At 38.5% G+C, this 23,396-nt stretch overlaps 1 protein-coding gene and 1 pseudogene across 5 annotated transcripts in view; one reads left to right on the top strand and one right to left on the bottom strand.

Annotated features, from left to right (window-relative positions):
- The window catches only part of SLC4A4 (solute carrier family 4 member 4), a 365,009-nt gene that overhangs the window by 331,597 nt on the left and 10,016 nt on the right, over nucleotides 1-23,396 (top strand). For all 5 annotated transcript variants that reach the window (XM_037063447.1, XM_037063446.1, XM_037063448.1 and 2 more), the window contains 4 exons: nucleotides 6,532-6,710; nucleotides 7,930-8,002; nucleotides 19,767-19,835; nucleotides 22,297-22,470. In XM_037063447.1, coding sequence (XP_036919342.1) covers nucleotides 6,532-6,710; nucleotides 7,930-8,002; nucleotides 19,767-19,835; nucleotides 22,297-22,470 — 495 coding nt within the window. The remainder of the gene's footprint in view (nucleotides 1-6,531; nucleotides 6,711-7,929; nucleotides 8,003-19,766; nucleotides 19,836-22,296; nucleotides 22,471-23,396) is intronic.
- LOC118999113 (metaxin-3-like) lies at nucleotides 15,522-17,926 on the bottom strand (annotated as a pseudogene).

Here is a 23,396-nt window from a genome sequence, read left to right as displayed (position 1 = left end):
CGTTTCAAAGGTGTGTTAAAGTACAAACAATGCACAGGCTTGCCTAAGGCGAAGGTAAGCCTTTTACTAAAAACTTATATGCCTGGGGTGTGACTACCCACCATGACCTGCCCAGTTTGGAATTGATAATCAGATCACTGTCTGAGGTTACTTTTGGTCAGATTTATTATAGAGCCCATTTTTTAATTTACATGTGACTTAAAACAATATTTTTTAATCATTTCTTGGGTTTCTTTGTATTGACAGGACTTGCATGGATACTTCTTGTTTGAGGTCCCTGCTGCAATTACATAATGGCTGGGGCTGGTGCCATCTGAAGGCTTGACCAGGGGCTCACTGTCCGAGATGGCTTCTTCCCTTCCTCATGTGTCTCACATATGTAATACCTCTCTGGAGATTATGTTTTTCTTTTCTTATGGCACTACTGCTAGAGGAAAGGCCAAAAGAGGCATGTGTTCCCACTGGCTTTCTCTATAGGGTATTTTTTTTTTTCTAATTAAGCAACTTAGTACACTGTGTTTTGGGTATCTTAGTTTTATTTCAGGGGGTGTCTTCCATCTATGTCTTCTCCCCCAGGTCCCTAGGACTGATCTCCAGTCCAGAGAGTTCAGAGGGTCATTCTAATCCTCCAGGATTCCCGTGGTCTCTCAGAGCAGGTTTAGACTCCAGGGTGTTCTGACTCTATAGATTCACTCTTCCTTGTTGCCATTGTTTTTTGTGTTTTGTTGCTTCTCTTACTTTCTATTTGGTAAACCATAATTTGTACAAAATATTTTCTTGAGTTAGCCAAGCATTTCTAGATGTTCTGTACTGGGAGGAGTTTCAGCAATAATTTAGTTTGAAAGGCTGAAATGGATGTTGGCTAGTATATTTTAATTTTGATAAAACTTTGGAAATATATTAATAGTTTTGAAATATGGTTGGCCAGATTTGCTATGTGTCCTTGGAAGTAAATGCCTATTTTTATTTCCCTGAAGTTTTCTTACTAATAAAATTTAGAATTTTGAATTTAGCAAATTTAGAATTGATAAAACATAGAATTTTTTAAATTTTCCTATTCCTTATAGAAAACATTGGAAAACCAAGGCATATTAGGGCTTACCTGTTAAAATAGGAGTTAAGTATAAAAATAAGTTTTCATCACTTTTGGAATTGCTTATTTGAAGTCATCCCATTGATTTGCAATAGTTACAGAATGAGTTCCAGTCTTTTAACACAAATCTAATGATAGATAACAGTGGAGATTCCATCGTGAATTAAAGGCTTTTCACTCTGGATATTGTTTTGTTCACATTTTGTTAGGAAAGGAGACTGTGGAATATGAAAATTAGAAATTTTGTCTAAAACCGTAAAGGGCGCTGACTGCTATGAAATTGAGTCCAGAGAAAAGCCTGAAGCCATGAGAGATGGAAGCGTTGTGATATTAAAAGCAGCATGTTTCTGGGTGGCATTTGCTTTGGCTCTGTGTCAGGTGGCGCTGGCTGGCTGGCTGCTCTGTTTGGGATGGGTTCCACCTTTCCACTCTGCTGCGCAGCTCCGTGCTGATGCAGGAATGCCAAGGCACTTGGCCTTTTTTTGGCCATCATTTTGGTTAGTTTTTTTCCCACATTATCTCTGCAGAGCACTCAAAAGCAACCCAAGTTCAGCAAGGTCATAGCTTCTCTAAGGTCATTCATTCCCTGAGTCATTGCAGAGGCAGGAGAGCTCTGAACTGCAGACTGCAAAGCAAGGGATGCGTCTCATAAGGAACGTGATTTTAAGTGTTATAGGTAGAGTGTGGGAGGGAAAAATACTTTAGGATAAGTATAGAGAAATAGATATTAGGTGGTGGTAGCAATACATTTTTTCTGATATCCTCTAGGGTGAAGGCTTAATTTGAGTGTGTTTTCTTAGATAGCTCCAAAATTTGCCTTGCTTTCATTTTTTGCTCTGTACTTCTACTATCAAACCTTAGATCCTGTTGTTGCATGCCTATTCTAGTTGTTTAGACATAAGTGAATATCCCGTCTCTCTTGCTTTATTCCTAAAACATCGATTTTTTGAAAGTGTTATTCTTATATGTCAGCCCTTATTTCTACCCCTTTACACATCGGCTTCTAAATCTTTGCCCCTTAAAGAATATCAGTTTGCCTTAGCCTGAGATTTAAGCCTCTTTGTGATATGATCCCAACCTAAATTCAAATGATTCTCTTCACATACTTACTACTAGAGTGCTGTGGCCAAATGAGTTGGTTTCTCTTCAAGTCTGGCAGTTTCTTCTGCTAGTTATTCCACTCCTCGATGATTATCACTTATCAAAATTCTTACCGTTTTTTAAGATCCTCCAAATTTAAAAATTTGTCAGTGTAGCCATCACTCCTAATGTAATTTCTACTGTCTTTCTTTTCACTCTTAGTGAGTTTGTGTTACCCTGCAGTCACACGATGTTTCACAAAGGTATATATTTTGTGTAATTACCTTATCTGTTTTTCTGGGTTAACATGCTTTTAAGAGAAGGATCATGTGTTGGTCCTGTGTCCAGCTCTCCTGCGGCCCATCACAGTGATTTACACAGGGCAGACACAGTAAACACACATCAACGAATCGTGGTGTCTTGGCCACGTGGCTCTCAACGTTGTTGCACTGGGTGAGACGGGTGATAACTGGAAAACCCGCCAGCCCATCTCCAGTTCACACAGTGAGTGCTTAGATTATTGAATTCCTGTTTAGATGTCATCACTGCAGGAAGTGTTATGTGGGTTCTTTCTAGACATAGATAAACACTCTATCCTTTATACTTTCGAGTGTCCTTTTCCAACTTCTTTGAATGTATATTTGCATTGCATTGAAATTTGTATACAAATTTAAGCCCCCTCATCCTATTGTGAGCCCCTTGGTGAGAAGAACTATGTCGTGGTTCTTGGGGTCCCAATAAACCCTCATTGTTTGGGCCACTGGGGGTGCTCCTAGCATAAATGCTTATTCTGTGGCCATGGGTGTGTACACTGCTTCTGATGCCTTTGTTATAATCGTCTTTTACCAGATGTAAATGGTACTTAGGCCAGCCTTTTTCTCTCATAGATTTTTTTTAGTTCTGTAGATGCACTCTTAAATGACTTTTGTTTTGTATTAGCAAAGGGTGTTCAATATCAAAAGGAAGTAACATTTTACTTTCAATCCTTTCAATTAAAATAATCTCCAGTTTCAGAAAGTAGAACATCCTTTGGATTTATATTCATGAAGACCAGGACTTTTTAGTTTATTTTTATTTTTTATTGTATTGTTCAAGTACAACTGTCTCCCACCACTCCCCCCAGCCCAGCCATCCCCCACTTTCCGCCCTTGATCCTACCCACCTTTGGCCTTGTCCAAAACCAGGACTTTTTTAAACTTGAAAGGACATGCTTAGCCTTTCAGGCATTTATTGAGTCCTTGCTATGTGTGGAACGTTTATGTTAGATGTTGAAGATAAAAATTGTTCTTAAGTTATGGTCTTATTGTGGTTGAGGGAAAGGAAGACTTTTTAAAGGGATTGATGTCAAGAGGCACAGAGTAGTTATATATCTATTAATTATTTAGTCCCCGAACTTTTATTTATTCGGGCACTTTTGCAGTTGCTTTTGTATTCTACTTTCAAAAATCCTCTTTTGTATTATGCAGCCCCTTTTGCTAGTCTCCAGTATATTTAACTCAAACTTTTCTTAGTTGAAAGAGCTTAAGAAAGCATCAAGATACCTCAAGGAAGCATGCAGGAGTTTTTCTGCAATAGTTGTTCTTTTGACCCATCGATCTGGCCGGTGTGCACACCCTTAGGTTTACAGTTTTCTTGGAGACAAGATTTGAGGATCCTGCCTGTTAATTCCCATGTTGGTACCTCTGATATAGTTTTCAATGATTGAGTCTAAATAGGGCTTAAAATTATGTGATATTCCCAGTTGTTGTTCATTCCCTTCCCCTCCCTCAAATAATTCACATTTCTACCAATTAACAAATAAAGTTTTAATTTTCTTTTTGTATGGCTAATAGGTTAATTAATTATAGTTGCCATTGAGAAGACTGTCATTCATTTTTTAATTAATTGACATTAAAGATTAACTTAGAACTAACTGTATATCATACACTCTGTTAAGGTGTTCAGGATACAGCCATACGTAGTCCTACTGTTACTTACAGTCTAATGTTAAAGACAGATAAATACACATACAACTTTAAATCAGTGTGATGAGTGCTATGATAGAAGAAGGCATGAGGGAGGAGACCTAACCTTACTGAACTCACCTGTCTCACTTGGCTGAAGCAGGAAAAACTACCAGAAAAGGTGAAGGCTGATATAAGGGGATTTTTTAAACATAAGTTTTAAGGATGAGTAGGACTGAGCCAATGGCAGAAGGCGGCAGAGTAGAGGTTATTCCAGGTATGGGGTGCTGGACAGGCAAAGAGACAAAGGTACCAATGAGCAAGAAGACCTAGTCAAGGAATTGCATGTGTTTGATGGTAGTCCTGGCAGGGGATCCAAACTGTGGACAGGTGAAAGATGAGGTTACAGGTGTGAATGGAGGCTAGATCATGAATGGCGTATAGTAAGATCATAAGACAGTAAGGTCACAGGCAGGAGTGAGCCAGTTCTGTGAGCTCCACCTTAAGGCATAACCAGAATCCAACCACTTCTTCCTCTAACCATCACAAGCTCTTACCTGGGGCTTGTAAGTTAGGAGGTCTTACTGGCACCACTGTCCTTGACCCTCTTCAGTCTGCTCTTAACACAGCAGTCATAGTGCTCAGAACATAAACAAATCATGTCACTCCCCCATTCAAAGCTCTTCCATGGCTTCCCATTGTACTCGGTGTATGAACCCAAGTTCTGATGGTTGCCTCTAGTGCTCACTGCTATTTAATATACTGTGTAGTTTACTTATTTATGCTGTTTATTGTCTCCCTTTGTAGAGTAAAAACTCCATGAGTGCAGGAATCTTTTGTTTTATTCTCAAGTATCTCGTCAATGCCTAGAACTATGCCTGTGAATAAATTTTCAGCCATTGTTTGTTGAAAAATTGAAAGACCGACCCCCAGGTGGAGCATGATATTTATGTCATTAGTCACTATGTCATGAGTTTATTTTAGCTATTTGCCCTCCTTTAACCTTTGCCCTCCTTTCCCAACCTTACTCCACTCATGATTTAAACCATTATGCTTTCAAACCACTTACGCTGAAATGAGCTGGTTTTATGAATATGGATTAACCTCTTTTTCTCCCAAGGAGATTTTCCTTCTCAGTCAGACGTGGACTAAGCCCATTGACACTTTTCTTTCTTTTGTCAACTACCCTTGCCTGTGATGAGTGCTCTGAGAACACGATTAGACCCACGTGTGTGAGCCAGGGGTGAGATCCTGGTGTTTCAGCAAGAAGAGAACAATGTTCTGACTAAATGTAATGAGAGCTAAACCAAAACAGTCACTGGGTTCCTAGTGTAAAATCACATTCTCATCTTTTAAAGCCAACATCTCCACTCCCTCAGATTGGTCACATTCTGGCCCCTGGTACAGCTGCCTTCACGCTGTGAAGATGGACTGCTCTGCTGTTTCAGGCTCCATGGGGGTATTAGCATTTGATTTCTCCGCAAATAGAGCAGAGAAATAGAGCCATAGAATAACACTGTGGACACATTCAACGATATTTATTTAGTGAGTAAAAGAGCTAGACCTTTTGTTACATTGTCTGCTCTCCCAGTCAGTAAATGTTATTGTGACCACTGGGCAGTGCTTGAAATCAGCCCATCCTAATTAAGGGGATATTAATTACTTTAATGATAATGTTCAATAGATTATAAACCATTTTTATGTACTGTAAAAGGTAATAGATGACAGGGGGTAGGATTGAGGGTGGGAGGTGGGGATGGCTGGTGTACAGGGTAGTCGTGGGGGGAAAATGGAGACAACTGTACTTGAACAACAATAAAAAAGAGAGAGAGAGGTAAGAAATGATCTTATGCCTAACTTCTCAGTATTGCTTTGGGATCTTTACATATGCTGAACACTGTCTAGGTGAAAAGCATACTGCTTAACAGTCAAGCAGAGAAAGCACAATGTCTGCTTTTAGAATGCTTTTTATGCTGACATTAACAACAGCCCATTGTCACATTTATTGAGCTCCTACTATGTAATAACCACTGCCATTTAAATTCCTACACGATGCTTTGCCTCTGTTATTTCACTGAATGAGTTCTAATAATTCTTCAAGGCAGGGTGTGTATCTGCACTGTTCTGATTAGACAGTTGGATGCAGAGGGGTTAAGTAACAACACACAAATAATTAATAAGCTGTACCAAATCAAACTAGAAGAGAAGTCATGTGGCTACTTTGTGTCTAATTGTTAAGTCGAATAATATGAAGACAATAAGGTCCCCTCACTCAAGGAGCTTACCTTCTGGTAGCTATTTTTTATCAAGCAAAGTGAGTTGGTTTCTTTGACTAATCTTAATTCCCAGGTGGAAATATGACTTGTTAGCAATATGAGTATTTTCTTCACATGGGTTGGTTGTCTCTTTCTACAGAAGGGAGCTGGGTATCACCTGGATCTCTTCTGGGTGGCCATCCTCATGGTGGTGTGCTCCTTCATGGCTCTTCCGTGGTACGTGGCTGCCACTGTCATCTCCATTGCCCACATCGACAGTTTGAAGATGGAGACAGAGACGTCTGCACCTGGAGAGCAACCAAAGTTTCTTGGAGTGAGGTATGTTGAGTCAGAAGAAAATGGCTCTGCAAAACACATTGTGGACACATGCACCTGTCAATCATGAGGAAAGGGGTAGATACGGAGGGGCAGATACGGAGGGGTAGATACGGAGGGGCAGATACGGAGGGGCAGATACGGAGGGGTAGATACGGAGGGGCAGATACGGATTTAGCTGTTGATGATCAATTTATTCTCATACTTGCTTTTCTAGAAAGGACTGTGTTTTTCAGCAGAGAGAGAGTCTTCAATAACTTTCTGAGTTCACTTTGTATAATAAATAAATTTCCTTTGATTCATGAAGGCTAAGCAATACAATGTAAAAATGTTAACAGGTCATTTTCTTCAACATGCATGTCCTTTTGGTGCTGTGGTACTTATTCCGTCACATCATATGTAAAAGCCAAACCCTTTCATCGTTCAGCTCTGTTGAGACTCCCTAAAATTCTCAAGTCTGCTTAAGATTTTTAAGATCCTATGAAGGGAAAACTGTTCTTATTTTCTAGTTCATTTTCTATCCTTATAAGCATTGATAACCTTTGACATCTAGTTGTTATATTTGGTAGCAATGAAGGGCTGTGCAGGTCCTTTATATGCTATTGCATACTTTTTGCAGCAAACCCCGCCCCTGAGTGTTTGGGCAGGAGCTCACAGACGGCCATCGTTTCCCAGGCCACAACAGTGGGTGATTCTTTCTTGGGGGTGGGGGAAGGGGAATTGTGTGGGAATCATACTTGTTAAAAAGTACTTTTATTGTAGATTTGGAAATTAGACTGATGGGATTTACTGCACTTAAGAAATTTCTCTGAGCTGTTTATTAATTAGAATGTGGGACAATATAATATCTGTCTTCTGGGAAAGAAGGTGTAATTATACAAGAGTTCAAGTTGTTTAAAAAACAAGGGCTTCCAAAAAGCCAGTAATTGATGGATGAAGAGCACATGGTTTTTTTTTCTTTCTTGATTCTAAAAGGAGCAAAGGATTTAGCAGAATCAGTTTTCTCTTGATGAATTCATATCACATATTGCAATTGAGAGAATTTTAGAGTTATGTTGAGTTTATATGCTGTCCTTGAGGTACTAATTACATATGATATCGGCACTTTTGCTATTCTAGCCAGACACTGATTTGGTCAATGTATATTCTTTTTGAAGGTGGAAAGACAGAGCGTGTTTATGGAAATAAGAGGTAGATTGGTAATCTTTTGATTTGGTTTCAGGGAACAGAGAGTCACTGGAACCCTTGTGTTTATTCTGACTGGTCTCTCAGTCTTTATGGCTCCGATCTTGAAGGTAAATATGTGAAATACCTCTTCCTCCTTCTCAAATACTGACAGATAAGTGGATTTGTGAAGAGTAGAGTTTCTTATGAGATATTTGCAGGACTCTCCTTAGTTCTCCAACACACTGAAGCAGAGGTCAGATAGAATGAGGAGTTTAAATAACTTTTATCATGACTTCCTTCTCACTCCTTTATTTCTCCTATTATTATTATTATTGTTGCTATTATTATTATTATTATTATTGCAATTATTTGGTTGAACTGTATTAAATTACCAATATTCAAACTTTTTGACCTATGAAGATGTCAATTTCATACAGTTAATTCAAATTGATCTTCCCTCCACCCCACGTGTTTTAGTCCCCTAGTTGTTACACATCCTTTCCTCCCTTCACTTTCCATTTCCTACTCCCTAAGTCCTTTTCCCCTCTATCCGCATATTAGACTCCTGGACAACATGAGTGACTCAGGATAATCATTTAATATTTTTTTCCTATTCTTAATTATTACTGTTTCCATTTCCTTTGGATAAAAATGCCTAATATCCACAGCAAATGAATAGAGTAAAAATACTGATTTATAATTAGAAAACTTACAACAAAACTTTTGAAAAGGACAAAAATGACATGGTAGATTATTTAGAAAGTTAGCAGTCAATATATACAGGTTTGATCGATGGGGCGAATGTCTGTCTAATTAGATATGGAAACCTACTTAGAAATAAAAGTAGGACTAGAAATGTTTAGGATTAGAAATTACATACAGAAGCCTACTTAGAAATGGAAATATGACTAAAACAGAAGGTTAAGATTAGTATATACTTGTCATGAAGCTTCCAGTCTTCTTTTGTGACACAAGCATTTTATTTTTTTCCTATATAAATTTTACTAGTCAGTTATTGATAATTTGCATCTTACATTTTGAACCACAATGCAAACCCCCAAATCACCTATAAACATAACAGCTATAAACAATGACTGTTCCTGGCTGGTGTAGCTTAGTGGATTGAGCACGAGCCTGTGAACCACACGATTGCGGTTCGATTCCCAGTCAGGGCACATGCCTGGGTTGCAGACCAGTTCGCAGCAGAGGACTCTTGAGAAGCAACCATACATTGATATTTCTCTCCTTCCCTTCCCCTCTAAAGATAAATAAATAAAATCTTAAAAAAAACAATGGCTATTAATAATATCCTCCCAAATCTCTTTTCTGAAAAATTTTTTATCATTCTTAAACAATTGTAATTTTTAAAGTTTTTAAAATATTTAATTACATGAGTAATGGAGTGGTACACTCTTGTAAAGAAGTCAGACAATGCAAGAACATTTCTCTCAGGTTAGAACATTTGTATGTCAGTGGCAAATCAGATGAATTTGAGAACAATGGAATCGTAATTTCTCAGTATATAGACAAGACTGACTTTGTCTTCAGGGTACTTAGTGAGATTAATGCATACATCATGCACAAAATACCTGGTGAACAGTTAAAAGATTTAAGTATTCATCTTTTGACATTGGTTTCCACAGTGTCAATTAACTGGTTTAATTCTTTTCTGACTGCAGTCATGAGGGACGTGTATCTCTTGTAACACACAGAATAGTAAAACTAAACATAACCTTAAAAAATTCTTCTCTGGTTATAGAGAGAGGACCTTAAAAAAGAGTATGGATCTTATGTTCTATAGCAGCAATTTTCAACCCTCTTCATCTCATGGCAACATAAACCAATTACTAAAATTCTGCACACACCAAACAATATATTTTTTTGCCAATCTGACAAAAATAGGCATAATTTTGATTCATTCACACCAACAGCTGTTTCTGTGTTGGCTGTTTTCATTTTTTTATTTGACAATCTAAGGGAAAAGAGGTCAGTGCCCCTGACAAAATAGTCAGGTACTACAGATTTTAAAAATTGTTATGGCGGACCCGTTGAAAGTTGCTATTCACTGGGGCAGAGGGAAGTCTATTGTTGCTTTTGCCAGTGCACAGCAAGCTGTGGGGTGGGTGTAAAGCTGTCATGTTCCACAGCATCAGCTGTACCACCAAAATGCCTTGTGTTCCTCTGTTGTCCCAGAGACACCAGCACAGCAGCTGGTGGAAAAACGTAGTGACAGTTTTTTTCTGCATAGGCAGTGGGACCCCATCTGGAGAGATCAATTTTTAGAGAGGTCTCTGCAGGCAGCTATGACCCCATGGTGGAGGCTCTACTGGGGATGAATCCGCTCCTGGGGTCCCTGGAGGTGGGCTTGCCTGCCACACTGTGATGTTTCTTTTATGGGGTTTCTTGTACTTACAAGGGGTAGTATACAGAGAGCTTCCCATCAGTTTGTGTTTACTCATGAGTCCCCTCCCATTTTTTAATTTTTGTATTTTTTTTCTTTTCATTACTACAGTATAAAATCCTAATTCAAAAACGTCAGATATGTTAAAAAGTTATTTTGTTGTTATCACAGCAAACTAGCCTTCATTTTGGATAATCTGTCCGCTGAGTAATCATGCCTGATTCGAAGGGTCACAGATAATAGATACTGTATAAGTTGCCATTTTAAGATGAGATGCCAAACTCAGATTTTCAACACCTCTTCCTATTTTCTGACCCTGTACCCAAATATGGCTGCAGAGGAGTTAAAGCTGAAAGCCCTTTTGTTCTTTTTACAAGGATTCATTTTGCTCCAGGTATGCAAAGCACATCACTATCTACAGGAACCAATTAGGATACTGAGAAAGGAAAAAGAGAGATGTAAGGGGTCAGAGGGATGGATACCTGGGGCTTGCTTTCCCTTTGACCTCCCTTGGTAATCGTGCCTGGGCTTGCCCTCACTCAGCTGCTGGAGTCTGTACTTGTGTCTGTTTTCTCTTCGCACTTTGGGTCAATGCAAAGAGTCACTGTAGGAATCAGGGAAGAAAGCAGTCCAGCAAGCATTTATGTTATGGAAGATCCTGCCCAAATTGTGGGGCATGAAACTGTCTTATTAATATGGTTTCCAACCTGTTGTGGGAAACCTAGATTTAAAAACAAGAATAAAATAGTATTACTAGGACTACCGCGATGCTTTCCTTAAGTAATTAAGACTAGTTTTACTTTAAGAATCACATATAATAAAGTGGGCTAGTTTTAGTTCATGTGTCCTTTTTATCATTAAAGTTTGGTAAGTTGTATGGATTTTCCATAGAACCCTTCTAGCTCATTCAAAAAGTCAACACAGGAAGAAGATTTCGAGGGAAGATTCAAACTGAAACCTAAGTTACAACTGAATCTAAAGTTCCAATTAAAAGTCAAGATTAGCAACTAACCTCAGGATTCGCACAGAGAGACATGACTGGGGTTACCTTGAAGGAGAGAACCTTTTTGCACCCACCACGTGACCATGTGTATTTCAAAGGAACAGGTGACAACTCTAGAGAATGTTTTTACTTGAGAGTTTGCCTTAAAAGGCAGATCCAGTGAATGGGATCAAGAAAAATGTGTGACTTTTAGTTTTAAGAATAAAACGGCTCAACCATTTAATCGCTCACAAGTCTAGTGGCCTCGGATGATCCTGGGAATTTTCTCCCATATAGGAAGCAGTATAGGCAGTTGCTCCCTCTGCCTCCTCATGCAGGCTTACTTTGGCCATGAAGTTGATGATGTCCGTTTTGATCTCTCGGCCAAAATCTCTCTTTTTGCATGGAAGAATATAAGGAATAAGAGTGTACTAGCTTTAAGTTCACGAGGAAGCCCCTTCACCTTATCCAGCTGTGTCTTCCGGGCCTCACGTCTCACCACTGATTCGGTGCAGGACTGTGGGGAAGCAGGCATAACTGGCTTTGGGGGCTGGTTAAATGGTTCGGGTCTGTGTTTCTGTAGTGGAAATATTGCCTGTTAAGCTGGTGCTCTGCATGGGAGACTTGGGAGACCGAAGAGCACTGAAAAGATGAAAGTAGTTCCTTGGGCTTATTTTGTTCACTCTTCGGCCAGCCTGAGGGAATAAAGATGATGTGACCTTCCCTGCTACTTCTGTTGCCATTGCTGGAATTAGTTTATCTGTAACAGGCAGAGCAGCTAAAACCTAGATTTGTTTAGTGTTCTAAAATGTGGAGGGCAGCGTTTAACTCATATTCAGTAAACAGTGGTTGGCCTCACACAGTACACCACACACTCTGCCCGTTACCATGGAGAGGGAGGTTGATGACAGTGATGACGACAATGATGGATGATGACGATTGTAATAATAGCTCCCATTTATGGAGCTAGACATTGGGTTAAGGGCTGTGCAAGGCTTGTGTGTGTGTGTGTGTGCAAGGCTTTTTAAAATCTAGTTCTCCAATAACACGAAACTATATTAATAGTTATATTCATTTTACAGGTAAGATGAGTTATTAATAGCTTGTCAGGTCACAAAATTCTTAAATGGTAGAACCAAGATTTGAACTTAGGCAATTCTGTCTCCAAAGGCTGATTTCATAACCATCAGAGTGTACTGCCTTTTAAAATAAAACAATACTTGCTGTCATAGAATTCATTCACTTTCGTTTCCCATGAGATGGTCTTTCCTAGCCTCTTTGATCCATTTTACAAATCCCTTATGTAGAGAAAAAGATGACATTTTCATAAACTTATCATAGCTCACTCCACAGTTTCTTTAGTGACTAGGGACCAGATTGTAAGTCAGCAACTTTCTTTCTTTCTTTTTTTAATCAAAATGCTTTGGATTTAATGTAAAATCTCCAACCCTTTACTAGTACCCCCCAAATAATACAAACATGCAAATTCATTTTGCTTGTCAGTGCCAACCTTCCCAGGGAAGTTGGGAAAGCACTGTGAGGGAAAGACTATCCTCACCATTCTTTACAGTTTTTTTAGTGTTACGAGAACCATCAGTCTTATGGATGACTGAGGACAGTTGATGTGAGATCTTTATCATACGGGAGTTACCTGACCAATGTTCTAGTATTATATCACAAACAAATGAAAACACAAACGTAGTCCCTTTTATATTATCCTCCATCACCACCTCTAAAAGAAAGTCGGTTATAGCATTTTAAGACTATGGACCATTGATCTCAACAAACTCATCCTTTATACAAAGCACATCCTGACAGGCTGATCAGAAGCTCTTTCTCCAGTCCAGAAATTGCTTCTTTCCAAGAACTCTCAAGAGCAGCACACCTCTGGAGTGGTTTGTGTTCAGTTATAGCTTCCCAGCATCTCATTGGCTTATACCCAAAACACTCAACATGTAAATAGTCACCTATCTGAATCACATTTTGCATCTTAGGAAAAGTATTCCAGAAGCATCGTGGCCTATGTAGTGTAAGGCTAAAGGCGGTTCACAGCAGGAATGACCAAAAGAAAATATTAAATCATATTTACAGTATTCTCTGCTAAAAAAGGACCAGTATCTGTTATTCTAAAATGACCCTTAAATTTTCAACACATGAAACATCATAGTATGCTAATTGGCTGAAGTCTGTGTGTTGTAAGAACTCAGTCTCCCACATTCTTGTAAAAATGGAAACACATTTCCTTTTTCAGAGACATTAATAGTTTTACTGACAGAAACATGTACATAACCCAGTGTTATCTTTTGTCTTTGCCAATGGAGAAACTTGGAATCAAATTTATCAATCAATTTTATAATTTGTTAGGGTTGGTATAGCTCTTTCTCCCACAAATTTTTTATTTTTCCAAAATGAATTTCAACTGTCCTGTTTTATGTGTGTTTGAAAACTGTAAGCCACTTCAAATATGTTTTGGAAGTTTTAATATGAATCATAACTGCAAATGACTAACCCTCACTGAATCATAAACAGATGTCTGATTAATGTGCTAATCAACCTCCTCCAATATACATCACTCCTAGAGGACAATAAAGCCCTCTGCTCATGATTGTCAATATGGAGTATTCATTCATATTTCAGATTTCTGGAAAATAACAGAAGATTAATGCATAATGCATGCACACACACTCTCTCCCACCTGTTGCAAAAGTTATATGAAATTCATTAGTTACTTTCCTTAAATGCATCCAAACAGATGAACAAGATTTTGAAAACCACCTTGTCTCTCACTCTCAAGAAGAAATATTTTCAAGGACTTAGAGTCTCTGGTGTAAATAACTACCCAAATATGGAACAGACTGAGAGGATGCAGGTCAAACACAGCTGAGCTCCACTCAGCTCAAATCAGACAGTCCTGACTGCTGTTTTCTTAAATACGAGTTTCTGTGAGACGTGATAAGATTGACTGAGCACCATAGTAATCTCTTAAGCCGCTAGTCAAAAATATGGTCCTATAATTTAAAACCCCAAGAAGTGGTTTTAGGGTAACAGAAGCACCTCAGCCACTAGAATAAGATTCTGTTAGAAGTAAAATTACTTGCACAGCAAATCCTTTAACAGTTCAGCAACCAATATAGAGAAAATATTCTTAAAAAATCTACTACTCTTCCTGATTATTCCATTGGCTCCTTCAACTATAGTTAAACTACATAAAATAATTCGTTGTCATAAAACTTTTGACTACATGGTATACTTCTTATAAAAGAACACTGATCTGAGCCAAGCATGATGAACTTGGACTGGCACACAGTAGATCCTTCTGTCACTCTGGTGGGGGGTCCTTTTGAGCAGTTATGGGCTGACATAATGATGAGGAGCAACACATTCGGTTCTCCTGGAATTAATCCAAGAGAGCAATGACCAGAGTTGAAGATAGACTACAGATATGTGGGTCTAATGCTGGCACATTCACCCAGTGAACTCAAAGAGCCCTTACTAACCTAGGCTGAACACATCTGCAAATACTAATGTAACTTTGAAGTGCATAGAGTCAGGTAATGTTAGATATCACCACCTTTACTATTTATATATTGTACTAACCACCCTAAAGGTAGTCTTCTGAGAGCATAATTAAAGAGCACATTCCTCATTGCTTTTTACTGATAAATATAGGCTTTTCTGCAGAAGTAAGTAGAATATTAGGATAATGTATTTTTCCTAATGTCTAAATTAGTCATCAAATTTCTAAACACCAGAAAAGGGCCCCAACCAGAGCCACATATTAGATATATTCATACTGGTCTAAGAAAACGAAATAAATAAACTAGCTTGAGTAAATGAAGAGTGCACATTCAGAACAGAATTGTAGCTTTTGGCCAGCAACATGTGAAGCAAAGACAAAAGTCTGTCAAGATTAAGGCAGGTGTATATATATATATATATATATATATATATATATTACAATGTGTGCTTTTTTTCTCCAAGTTCATTTAGTATTTATTTTGATGGCATTTAAAGTGCATTGCCAAGCTACCACACACGTTTTCTAATATAAAAAAACAGAAGTCATAGAAAGGTTCTCTTGCTTTAGAAGTCATCCTCATACCAATTAATGACATTTTCTCTTTGTCTTCGCACACTTCAGTATAAAAGATTAGTGCCACAGTCATATGACTTGGGACACAAAGCACGATGTCTGTCAGGGTGACAGCCATTGTAAGGAATTGCTTTATTCTTCTGCTGGAGTCAATTTAAGTCTTGTCAGTTTCCAAGGAGGAAGCTCAGGGCTTTGGCGAAGATTGTCATCCATCTTTTCTGTCATGTTGGATTCCTTATTTACAAGGAGTGTGAGTTTCTGCAGATTTGCATCTACTGTGTCTTGTCCAATGGGAGTGATGCCTCCAGTCTAATGCCATCAGTTTTCAAGTAGTGGAACCATGGCAGTGTACCTCACCCAAATCTTTCTGCTACTGACTTCTGTTCACACAGGAACATGCTCCAAGACAAAGGCTAAAATAAGTGTGTAGGATGTCATCACAAAATCAATGCAGGTTGGAGAGCTCCTTCACATGTTCCTGTAGCTGACCCTTAGAGGAACGTACTTTATAAAGAGGTTCAAGTAAACCAAAATAGGCATGCAAGGTGGAAGGTGTATCTCAAAAAAAAAAAAAAAAGAAAACAACCCCAAACTGCAGCATTCCCAGTCTGTTTGACAGAGGATTTGGGTGTCCTTGGCATCTCTGGATCCTTGTGCTTCCACTTTTTGGACAGGGTACAAGGGAGGCTCTGCTCTGGTCAGGAGAGTCCTGCTCAGTACTCCCTTAGACGGTCTTCTAGGAAGGATCAGACTCAAGGGAAAGGGACTTTGTGAGGCAAATGATGGCTTTGTCACAATCAGTAACAGTCACTCCCCCCGCAAAATGTGAGAAGCACTGCAGGAAGACACTTCTCTTCAAGGAGAGCAGTGTATAAGCCTGTGCATCTGCCCCTTGCTTTGCTGAAAGTTCATAAAGCAGCATTATATTTCTGTTTTCTTAAAAAGTTTAGTATTTTCGCTGGTTGAGAAACAGTGTTGTCTTCAACTGTCAAAATTGGTACATCTTCTCTTGATCCTCTCCATGTATTATCTATGACATCGACTTTCAATATTAACACCTGGAGTGTTATCAGTGAGAAAATTTCGCATAAGCCATTATTACCAAGGACTTACTGTGTACTGATGGGAAAGTCAACACCTTTCTTACTAGCCCAGATTTTTAAGGCTTAAGGGCATTAGAACATTATTTTAATAACATGCTCCTAAAGCCAGCTGTTATAGTTGGAAGAGCAATATTGTAGAGTTTAAAACCAAGGCTCAAGTCTGATCTTTGCAGCCATCCTTCTGGACTATACCCCTGCCCCGTGCCCCTCCCCATACACCCCGCTCCCACCACAGAGGGGCCAAAGAGAACTGCGCTTTGCAGTTGCAGGTTTTTGAGTTGCTGGTGAAGGTCCTGATGATGATGACATCAATGCCATATTTATCATTTGTTGAGGATTATCTGCCAGGCCCTGAGCTAGATGTTTTGTGCTATCTAATCTTTAGCATAACCGCTTACACAGATGAGAATACCGAGAGTAAGAGAAGTTGATCATTTTCTCCACGTTCCACAACAGGCAGAGCGAGAATTGGAACCCAGGTCTGATTTCAGTGCCCATGCTCTTAATTGGGAGTTAATTCAGTGCTTGTCTCTCTGTCTCTCTGTCTCTCTGCCTCTCTCTCTCTCTCTCTCTCTCACACACACACACACACACACACACACCCCCCTCTATTGTTCTCCCGGGAGGCCTCACTCCTGTACTGAGGTCTGTGCTGTGAATGACTGTAATAACCTTTCTTATTATTGCATTTTTTCTTATGGAAATAATTTAACATTATCAGAAAATCAAAGGAAGGGATAAATGAAAAAGAGTGGAATGATAATCCCAAGAATTTGAAAATTTCACTGACATAGTCTGAATATGACCTAGTCTGAATATAATCATCTTTATTGACTTCATCTCAGTTTCATTATTCTATCTGCTTGTAGAATCAACCACTGATTTCTTCATTTTTATGTTTATTAAAGTCATTATAATTATTTATAATTATATTTTTGGTTTTCTGGATATAATTGATTATATAATTTTTTGCATAATTTTATCATTTGGCAATATACACCTATTATATCTTGTGTTTTAATTTCTCCTGTCTTGCTTTGTAGAAATGTCTACCTGCTATGTATTACTATTTCTTTTATGTTATTTTAATTTAAAATGGGATCCTATCTTTCAAAAACACATCCTTCTTTCCTTCCTTTCGGAAACTTCTATTGTGATGAATGATTGTATTGTGATGAATTTTTAAAGACTGACCTTCTGATGTGACTCATAACCAAATCCAATAAAAAATATCCTCTAACCCAGGAATTCTATTAAATTTCACCAAGATCTTCAAACTGGAAGATTTTTATTGAGGTACTGCATTTTTGCAAAGAAAATGGTAAATTTCACTAGGCATTGGTATCACGGTGAAGTTGTCTACAAATCTCATTAATAGCCTTCCTTGTATGTACTGTTTCCTTTTCGACAAGGGATGATTTTGAAAAATATCTTCATACCTAAAGCTATTTTCCTACCTGTACCCCATGCCATTTTGAGTTACTGATGCCTCCTGGTTTTATTTTGCAACAGAGTCAGTACTGTCTGTCATCAAAAGTTCAGAAACAATAGACCTAAGCAACAAGGCACAACTTGCCTTTGCATTGCATTAGAACTGCAGTTGAGATAATATTAGCTACACTTAGGTGAGGGGTGCTCATAGGCCAGGATCACCTTCGCGATTACTTTCTTTGGAGCCTGGAAAACACTTTACAGACGAAAAGTAACTCCTGCAGTTTCTCATGATCTGTAATTCTCTGTTCCACCTTCTACCTTTCTTTTCTTCTTGAGATGTTAGAAATAAAATGACAAGAAGGAAATCATCCTATATTAAGGAAGAATGGAAGTGCCCTTGCCTAAAGAAGATACTTTATTTAAAAATTAAGGAATGTGTCAAAGTTAGAGAATGGAGACATTGTTAGTTTCATTTTTATTTTTGGTAAAATTGCACAGTGATAGTAAGGAATGGAAACCTGCACATTCCAAAAGCAGTAAAGGCACAGGTCACATCCCTAGTGGTTTGAGTGGGATGAGTCCACCTCTTTGTGGTGACTGTTGGGTATCACAGCACATGTGGCTTCCCTGCCACTCACACTGTCCCTCACGGTCAAGAATTTTCCTTTGAGCTGAAGGTCAAATTACCTGTATGGAAATTGTTAGTGTCTTTTTAGAAGCATGTGATGTTTCATAGAAATAAGTATATTTATTCCATATAAACTTAACAATCCCTACAACTAACCAGTAACATTTGGAGACAGTCGTGACATTTGGGAAGTTACTATTTCTCCAATAGTGGTTCAAGGGTCTTGGATACAGAACTGTTTTAGGTAATCACAAAGAAAGGCTGATGGAAATTGTGCTTCACTGAACACATGCAATAGTTCCTTAAAAATTACTCTTAAGTCATACTGCTTTCTGGCCTACAATAGCCTCCTTTATGTAGTTTAAGTATGATTGGACTTAACTGATTGTGGTTTTAGTACTTCAGCTTTGAAACCTCCCGAAATTACTTGAGCTCCTTTGCAAAAGAAGCTTGAGAACCTTTTGTAGTCCAGCTAGGAGACTTCTCAGAAAGAGTCATCCTTGACTTGCTTCATTTCTGTAGTACTAGGGGCATTTCAAAGGTCCAGGAGTAGACAAAACAGGAACATCACAGTGGACTTCCCATTGTTAAAACACTATTTATTAATGTAAAAAAGACTCCTGCTAATTAAAACATGAAACGTGCCAATTCAGTTCTAAAGCTGTTTATGAAGCCCTGTGTGTAATTGCTTCCAGATGCTTGATGTTCCTCTCAAGCAGTGTTCTCATTAGTTAGTTCTCAATATTCCTGGGACGAAGAAAGGGGACAGTCGTTTGATGTTTTCTTAATGGAAAGAAGCACTCAGACACCAAGGTGATAGATCAGTTGGTAAAAATTATTGAGGAAAAAAATCAACAGACTGCTGGGAAAAGAGCTCGGTCTCTGGAGCCAGGTGACCTCCACCTCTCTCTCAATGTCTCCGAGTCCAGACAAGCATCTGGTTTGCATAGCCATTCCTTTTAAGCAGAAAGGGAAACAAACATTTCTCCCGGTTAAAAAGGTTTACTAAGGTCATATATGATCATTGTAAAAAAATTCAAATGGGCACCAAATGGAAATGGAAAGTCTCCTTCACCTTCCATTTATTTCCAGTACAAAGGGCTTACAAGTTAATCGGTGATTAGTAAAGCACACTGCATTATTATGTCCTATCTTTTAGTTTGAGATGCAGCTTTTAGTCAGACTATCCCTCCCCATTATTGTCTTTACTAGTACTATGTTTGACCTGTCTCCATTGTTTTTCCTTCCCAGTTTATCCCCATGCCTGTGCTCTATGGTGTGTTCCTGTATATGGGGGTGGCATCCCTCAATGGTGTCCAGGTAGGTTTTCTGCAGCAATCTAAGGATCATCGTATTTTCCCAGGAGTTAGGCTAGTCCAGTAAGAGATCCTTAAGGAAAGTGTTATTTGTCAAGTTTTAAAAGTGCATTTATTTTTCACTTTTTCTTTTTATGAATTTTATGAATCCATTTTTTTCATTTTATGAATTAATTAACAAATTTAGCTTGTTTTAACTATGTTAGCATACTTACCTGTTCTTAAAATAGGCCATTAAAGGTCATTTGACCAGGAAGGTAAGATACATATGGTCCACCTTCCTTTCTTCCCTCCCTCCCACCGTCCTCCCCCTCTTCCTTTCTCTCTTCTTTCCTTTTCTTCTTTCTTTATTTTTGTCCCAAAGAGGAAAGCAGCCCCTTCACTGTGCTCTTTGAGATACTATTTATCCACCTGCCTTGACCCCACACGAAGAGCAGGCTATTCTTATTTGATGTACTTTTCACATGACTGAACTCAATGATCAAAAGTTTTGAACCAATAAAAAAAATAATAAAGTCAGTATAGTTAATGTGTGACTTCTGTTGAAATTTTCAGCTATTCGCAACTTTGGTAAGAACTGGCCCCTTTTATAAAAATCACTGGGGAAAACTTTGTAAGGGACTTTGGCTTTCAATTGAGTTTTACTTTAATTGGCATGAGGAAACTGGAAGTGCTTCTGCCGCTCTCTGGCACCTTGTTAATTGTAGCCTGATTTAGCACTTAGCAATGTTTTAATGGGAAAAGACTGCATGTTCCGTGAACATCCTAAGAATTTATTTAAACCCCTCCATAATAGTTCTTACTTTCATTTATTGAATTTAGATTAATTTGGGTTTAGAGTCAGATGGAGCTGGGCAAGTGGCCAGACTCCCCAAAAGAGAAAAGGCCCTTTTATTTTTCCCTATTTAGGCCTGTTGGGTAGAGTTCCTCATTATTTGGGTATTTGTTACAAAATACAAGGTGATTGATTCTTCATGGATTAGACTAGGTGAATATCAATGTGGGTTTATTTGTGCCCAGAAAACTTTTGGAAAGATAAATGTATAAACATACTTCATTTGTACCTGGTATTGTACATATTCTTTATTATTCTAAGTGGAAGAATATGAAATTAATATGACCTTCAGAGTACTAGCCCTTAATTTTGTTTGGCTTATATATGCCCATCTAGGTAAGAAATTTGACTTCATGCATTTTAGGTGCTTAGTTGCTGCTTAGAGTTTAGTTCATGTTTATTCAATAGAAGAGAAAAGTCAATTTTATAAAGATGGGAAGAATCCTTTGCTGAAGGGAAAGTTGGTAGATTTTTAAAATTCTGTGGTGCTGTTGAACCTATTGCCTTTTCTGTTTTCCTTACTTTTCTCTTGATTCTTCCTCTTTTAGAACTTTGGCAAGATTTGATTTAGCAAGAAATTTTGTAACCCAGTCTTTGTAAGCAGCAAGGCCCCCAACCTGTTAAAAATAGCCGTGGAGGAAGAAAGAAAACCTTTTAGCTAGGAAATCACTTCTGAGATTATTATCTGTGGTAGTCTACTTTTACACATCTCCTTTCTCTCCAGAAATAAAGCAGAGGTTTTACTTCAGAGTTCTTACTACATAATTTAATTCAGCAGTTATGTACTGAGCCTCTTTCATCTGAAAGATCCTATGATAGACACTAACATATCATCCTTAACATCATCCATAATGTAAGCTCAACTGTTATTCTTTGAAGCACAGCACCTGGCACATGGGTGCTCAGCAGTCATTTTAATACCTCTTCATACATGACAGTGTGAGAGCCTCTCTGGGACTCAAATATCTAGTTGTTGACACTGAAACTCAATATTCATCTGACTTTTCTCTTAAAAAATGGTAATGCATTGCTGAATGTATTAGTTATGTTATGCCATAGATAATGTGGAATTTATGGAAATACCAGTGCATTCCCATTTTCAAGTTGTCTACTTCTTTATATCCTTGAAACATCCCTGACATGTAAATGATGCATAGCTGCATCTCCTCCTCTCGCAGGTAAAGCTAGAGTAAGATACTTGAGTTAGGTGTCTTACTCCTCTTACGACAAAGCTAGAGTAAGATACTTGAGTTAGGTGTCTTACTTCATCGTATCATTATTCAAAAAGCTACAAGATCATCTCTCCCAAGACTCAGATAGTATGAATAGAAAGCAGGAGGTGAGAATCTAGGATTTATATTTGCTTTGTGACTTTATTCTTGGTGGCCACTTTGTCTCATATATCTGCATAACATTCCTGCAAAGTAATAAAGAAAGTCAGAAGTCATACAGTGTCTAACGGTGATAGACCAAATTTCTACACTCCATGAACACTGTCCTCTGAAGAAGACACTTCTCGCCCAAATTGCAGAATATAACTCAATAGTGGATTGTTAGGCATAATGGAAGTGACTTTGTGTATCAGCTCTCGAAGTAATGCACTTGTGCTCTCTTCCCCTCTCCTCCCCAGTTCATGGATCGTCTGAAGCTGCTTCTGATGCCTCTGAAGCATCAGCCTGACTTTATCTACCTGCGCCACGTCCCTCTGCGCAGAGTCCACCTGTTCACTTTCCTGCAGGTGCTGTGTTTAGCCCTGCTCTGGATTCTCAAGTCAACTGTGGCTGCTATCATTTTTCCAGTCATGGTAGGGACTCCTTTCCTTGAACATATCCAGGAGGTCATACCTGTGTCATGTGGTTATTGTAATATGGAAGACAACTGTCTTTTATGTGTGGTTCCAAGTTTTTCCAGCTTTGACCGAGTCACTTTGATTTGCTCAATTGTAACTGAAGCTCCTATGTGTGTGATGTCTACACTGGACCGCAGAGTCAGACTAAGCTGAGTTTAGATACCAGTCCTGGTTCCTGCTGGTAGTCAACCTCCCTCAGCTGTCATTAACTTATCACTAAAATGGGGAATGCATCGTTATTGTTATTCCGAGCATTAGTAATGAATATCAAATATATAGCATAATACCTGGCACATAGCAGACACCAGTACACATTAATTATTTTTAAAATACTGTTGTACAACAGAATCGGTCTAACAGAGTATGACACATTTCAGTCCAAATAACAGTGAACAAATTGGGCAACTTAGGAAAGTTAGAATTAGAAAGAATGGAGCAAGTTTAGTTTTTGAAGTTCTTGCTAGTGTGTGTCCTGCTAAGTCCTTTATCCTTGCTATGAAATGATGAGAAACACGGTGAAATAACCGACATTGCCCTCTGAATCACAAGTGAAAGAAAGAGGAAAAGAACACGCTAGCTCTGCACTTGGTTTCAGGGTTGAATTTTATACTTTCCCATAGCTTTCCCTTCCTTGCAAGAACAGGCACACCCATACCCTTGAAACAAGTCACAGGCCAGCCTCATGTCTGCTCTGTCACCCTATGGCTTTGAAAACAGAATTTCCATACACAAACCATATTTGATTTTTTTATAAAAATTCTCTTAGCCAGGATTCTTATTTTGCTTTAGGGGTATTTGTGGTTTATAATTGTTTTTTTTTTCCAGGGAAGCAGGAAAAATGGTATAAAGTACTAGTGATATTTGTAGAGTCAGATATATTT

Source organism: Sturnira hondurensis, unplaced genomic scaffold (assembly GCF_014824575.4).
Source record: "Sturnira hondurensis isolate 20B ecotype Veracruz unplaced genomic scaffold, ASM1482457v3 Scaffold0014584, whole genome shotgun sequence".
In the NCBI taxonomy this organism is placed as follows: Eukaryota; Metazoa; Chordata; class Mammalia; order Chiroptera; family Phyllostomidae; genus Sturnira; species Sturnira hondurensis.
The sequence above is the reverse complement of the archived record's forward strand: the minus strand, read 5'-3'. Positions and strand labels throughout refer to the sequence as shown.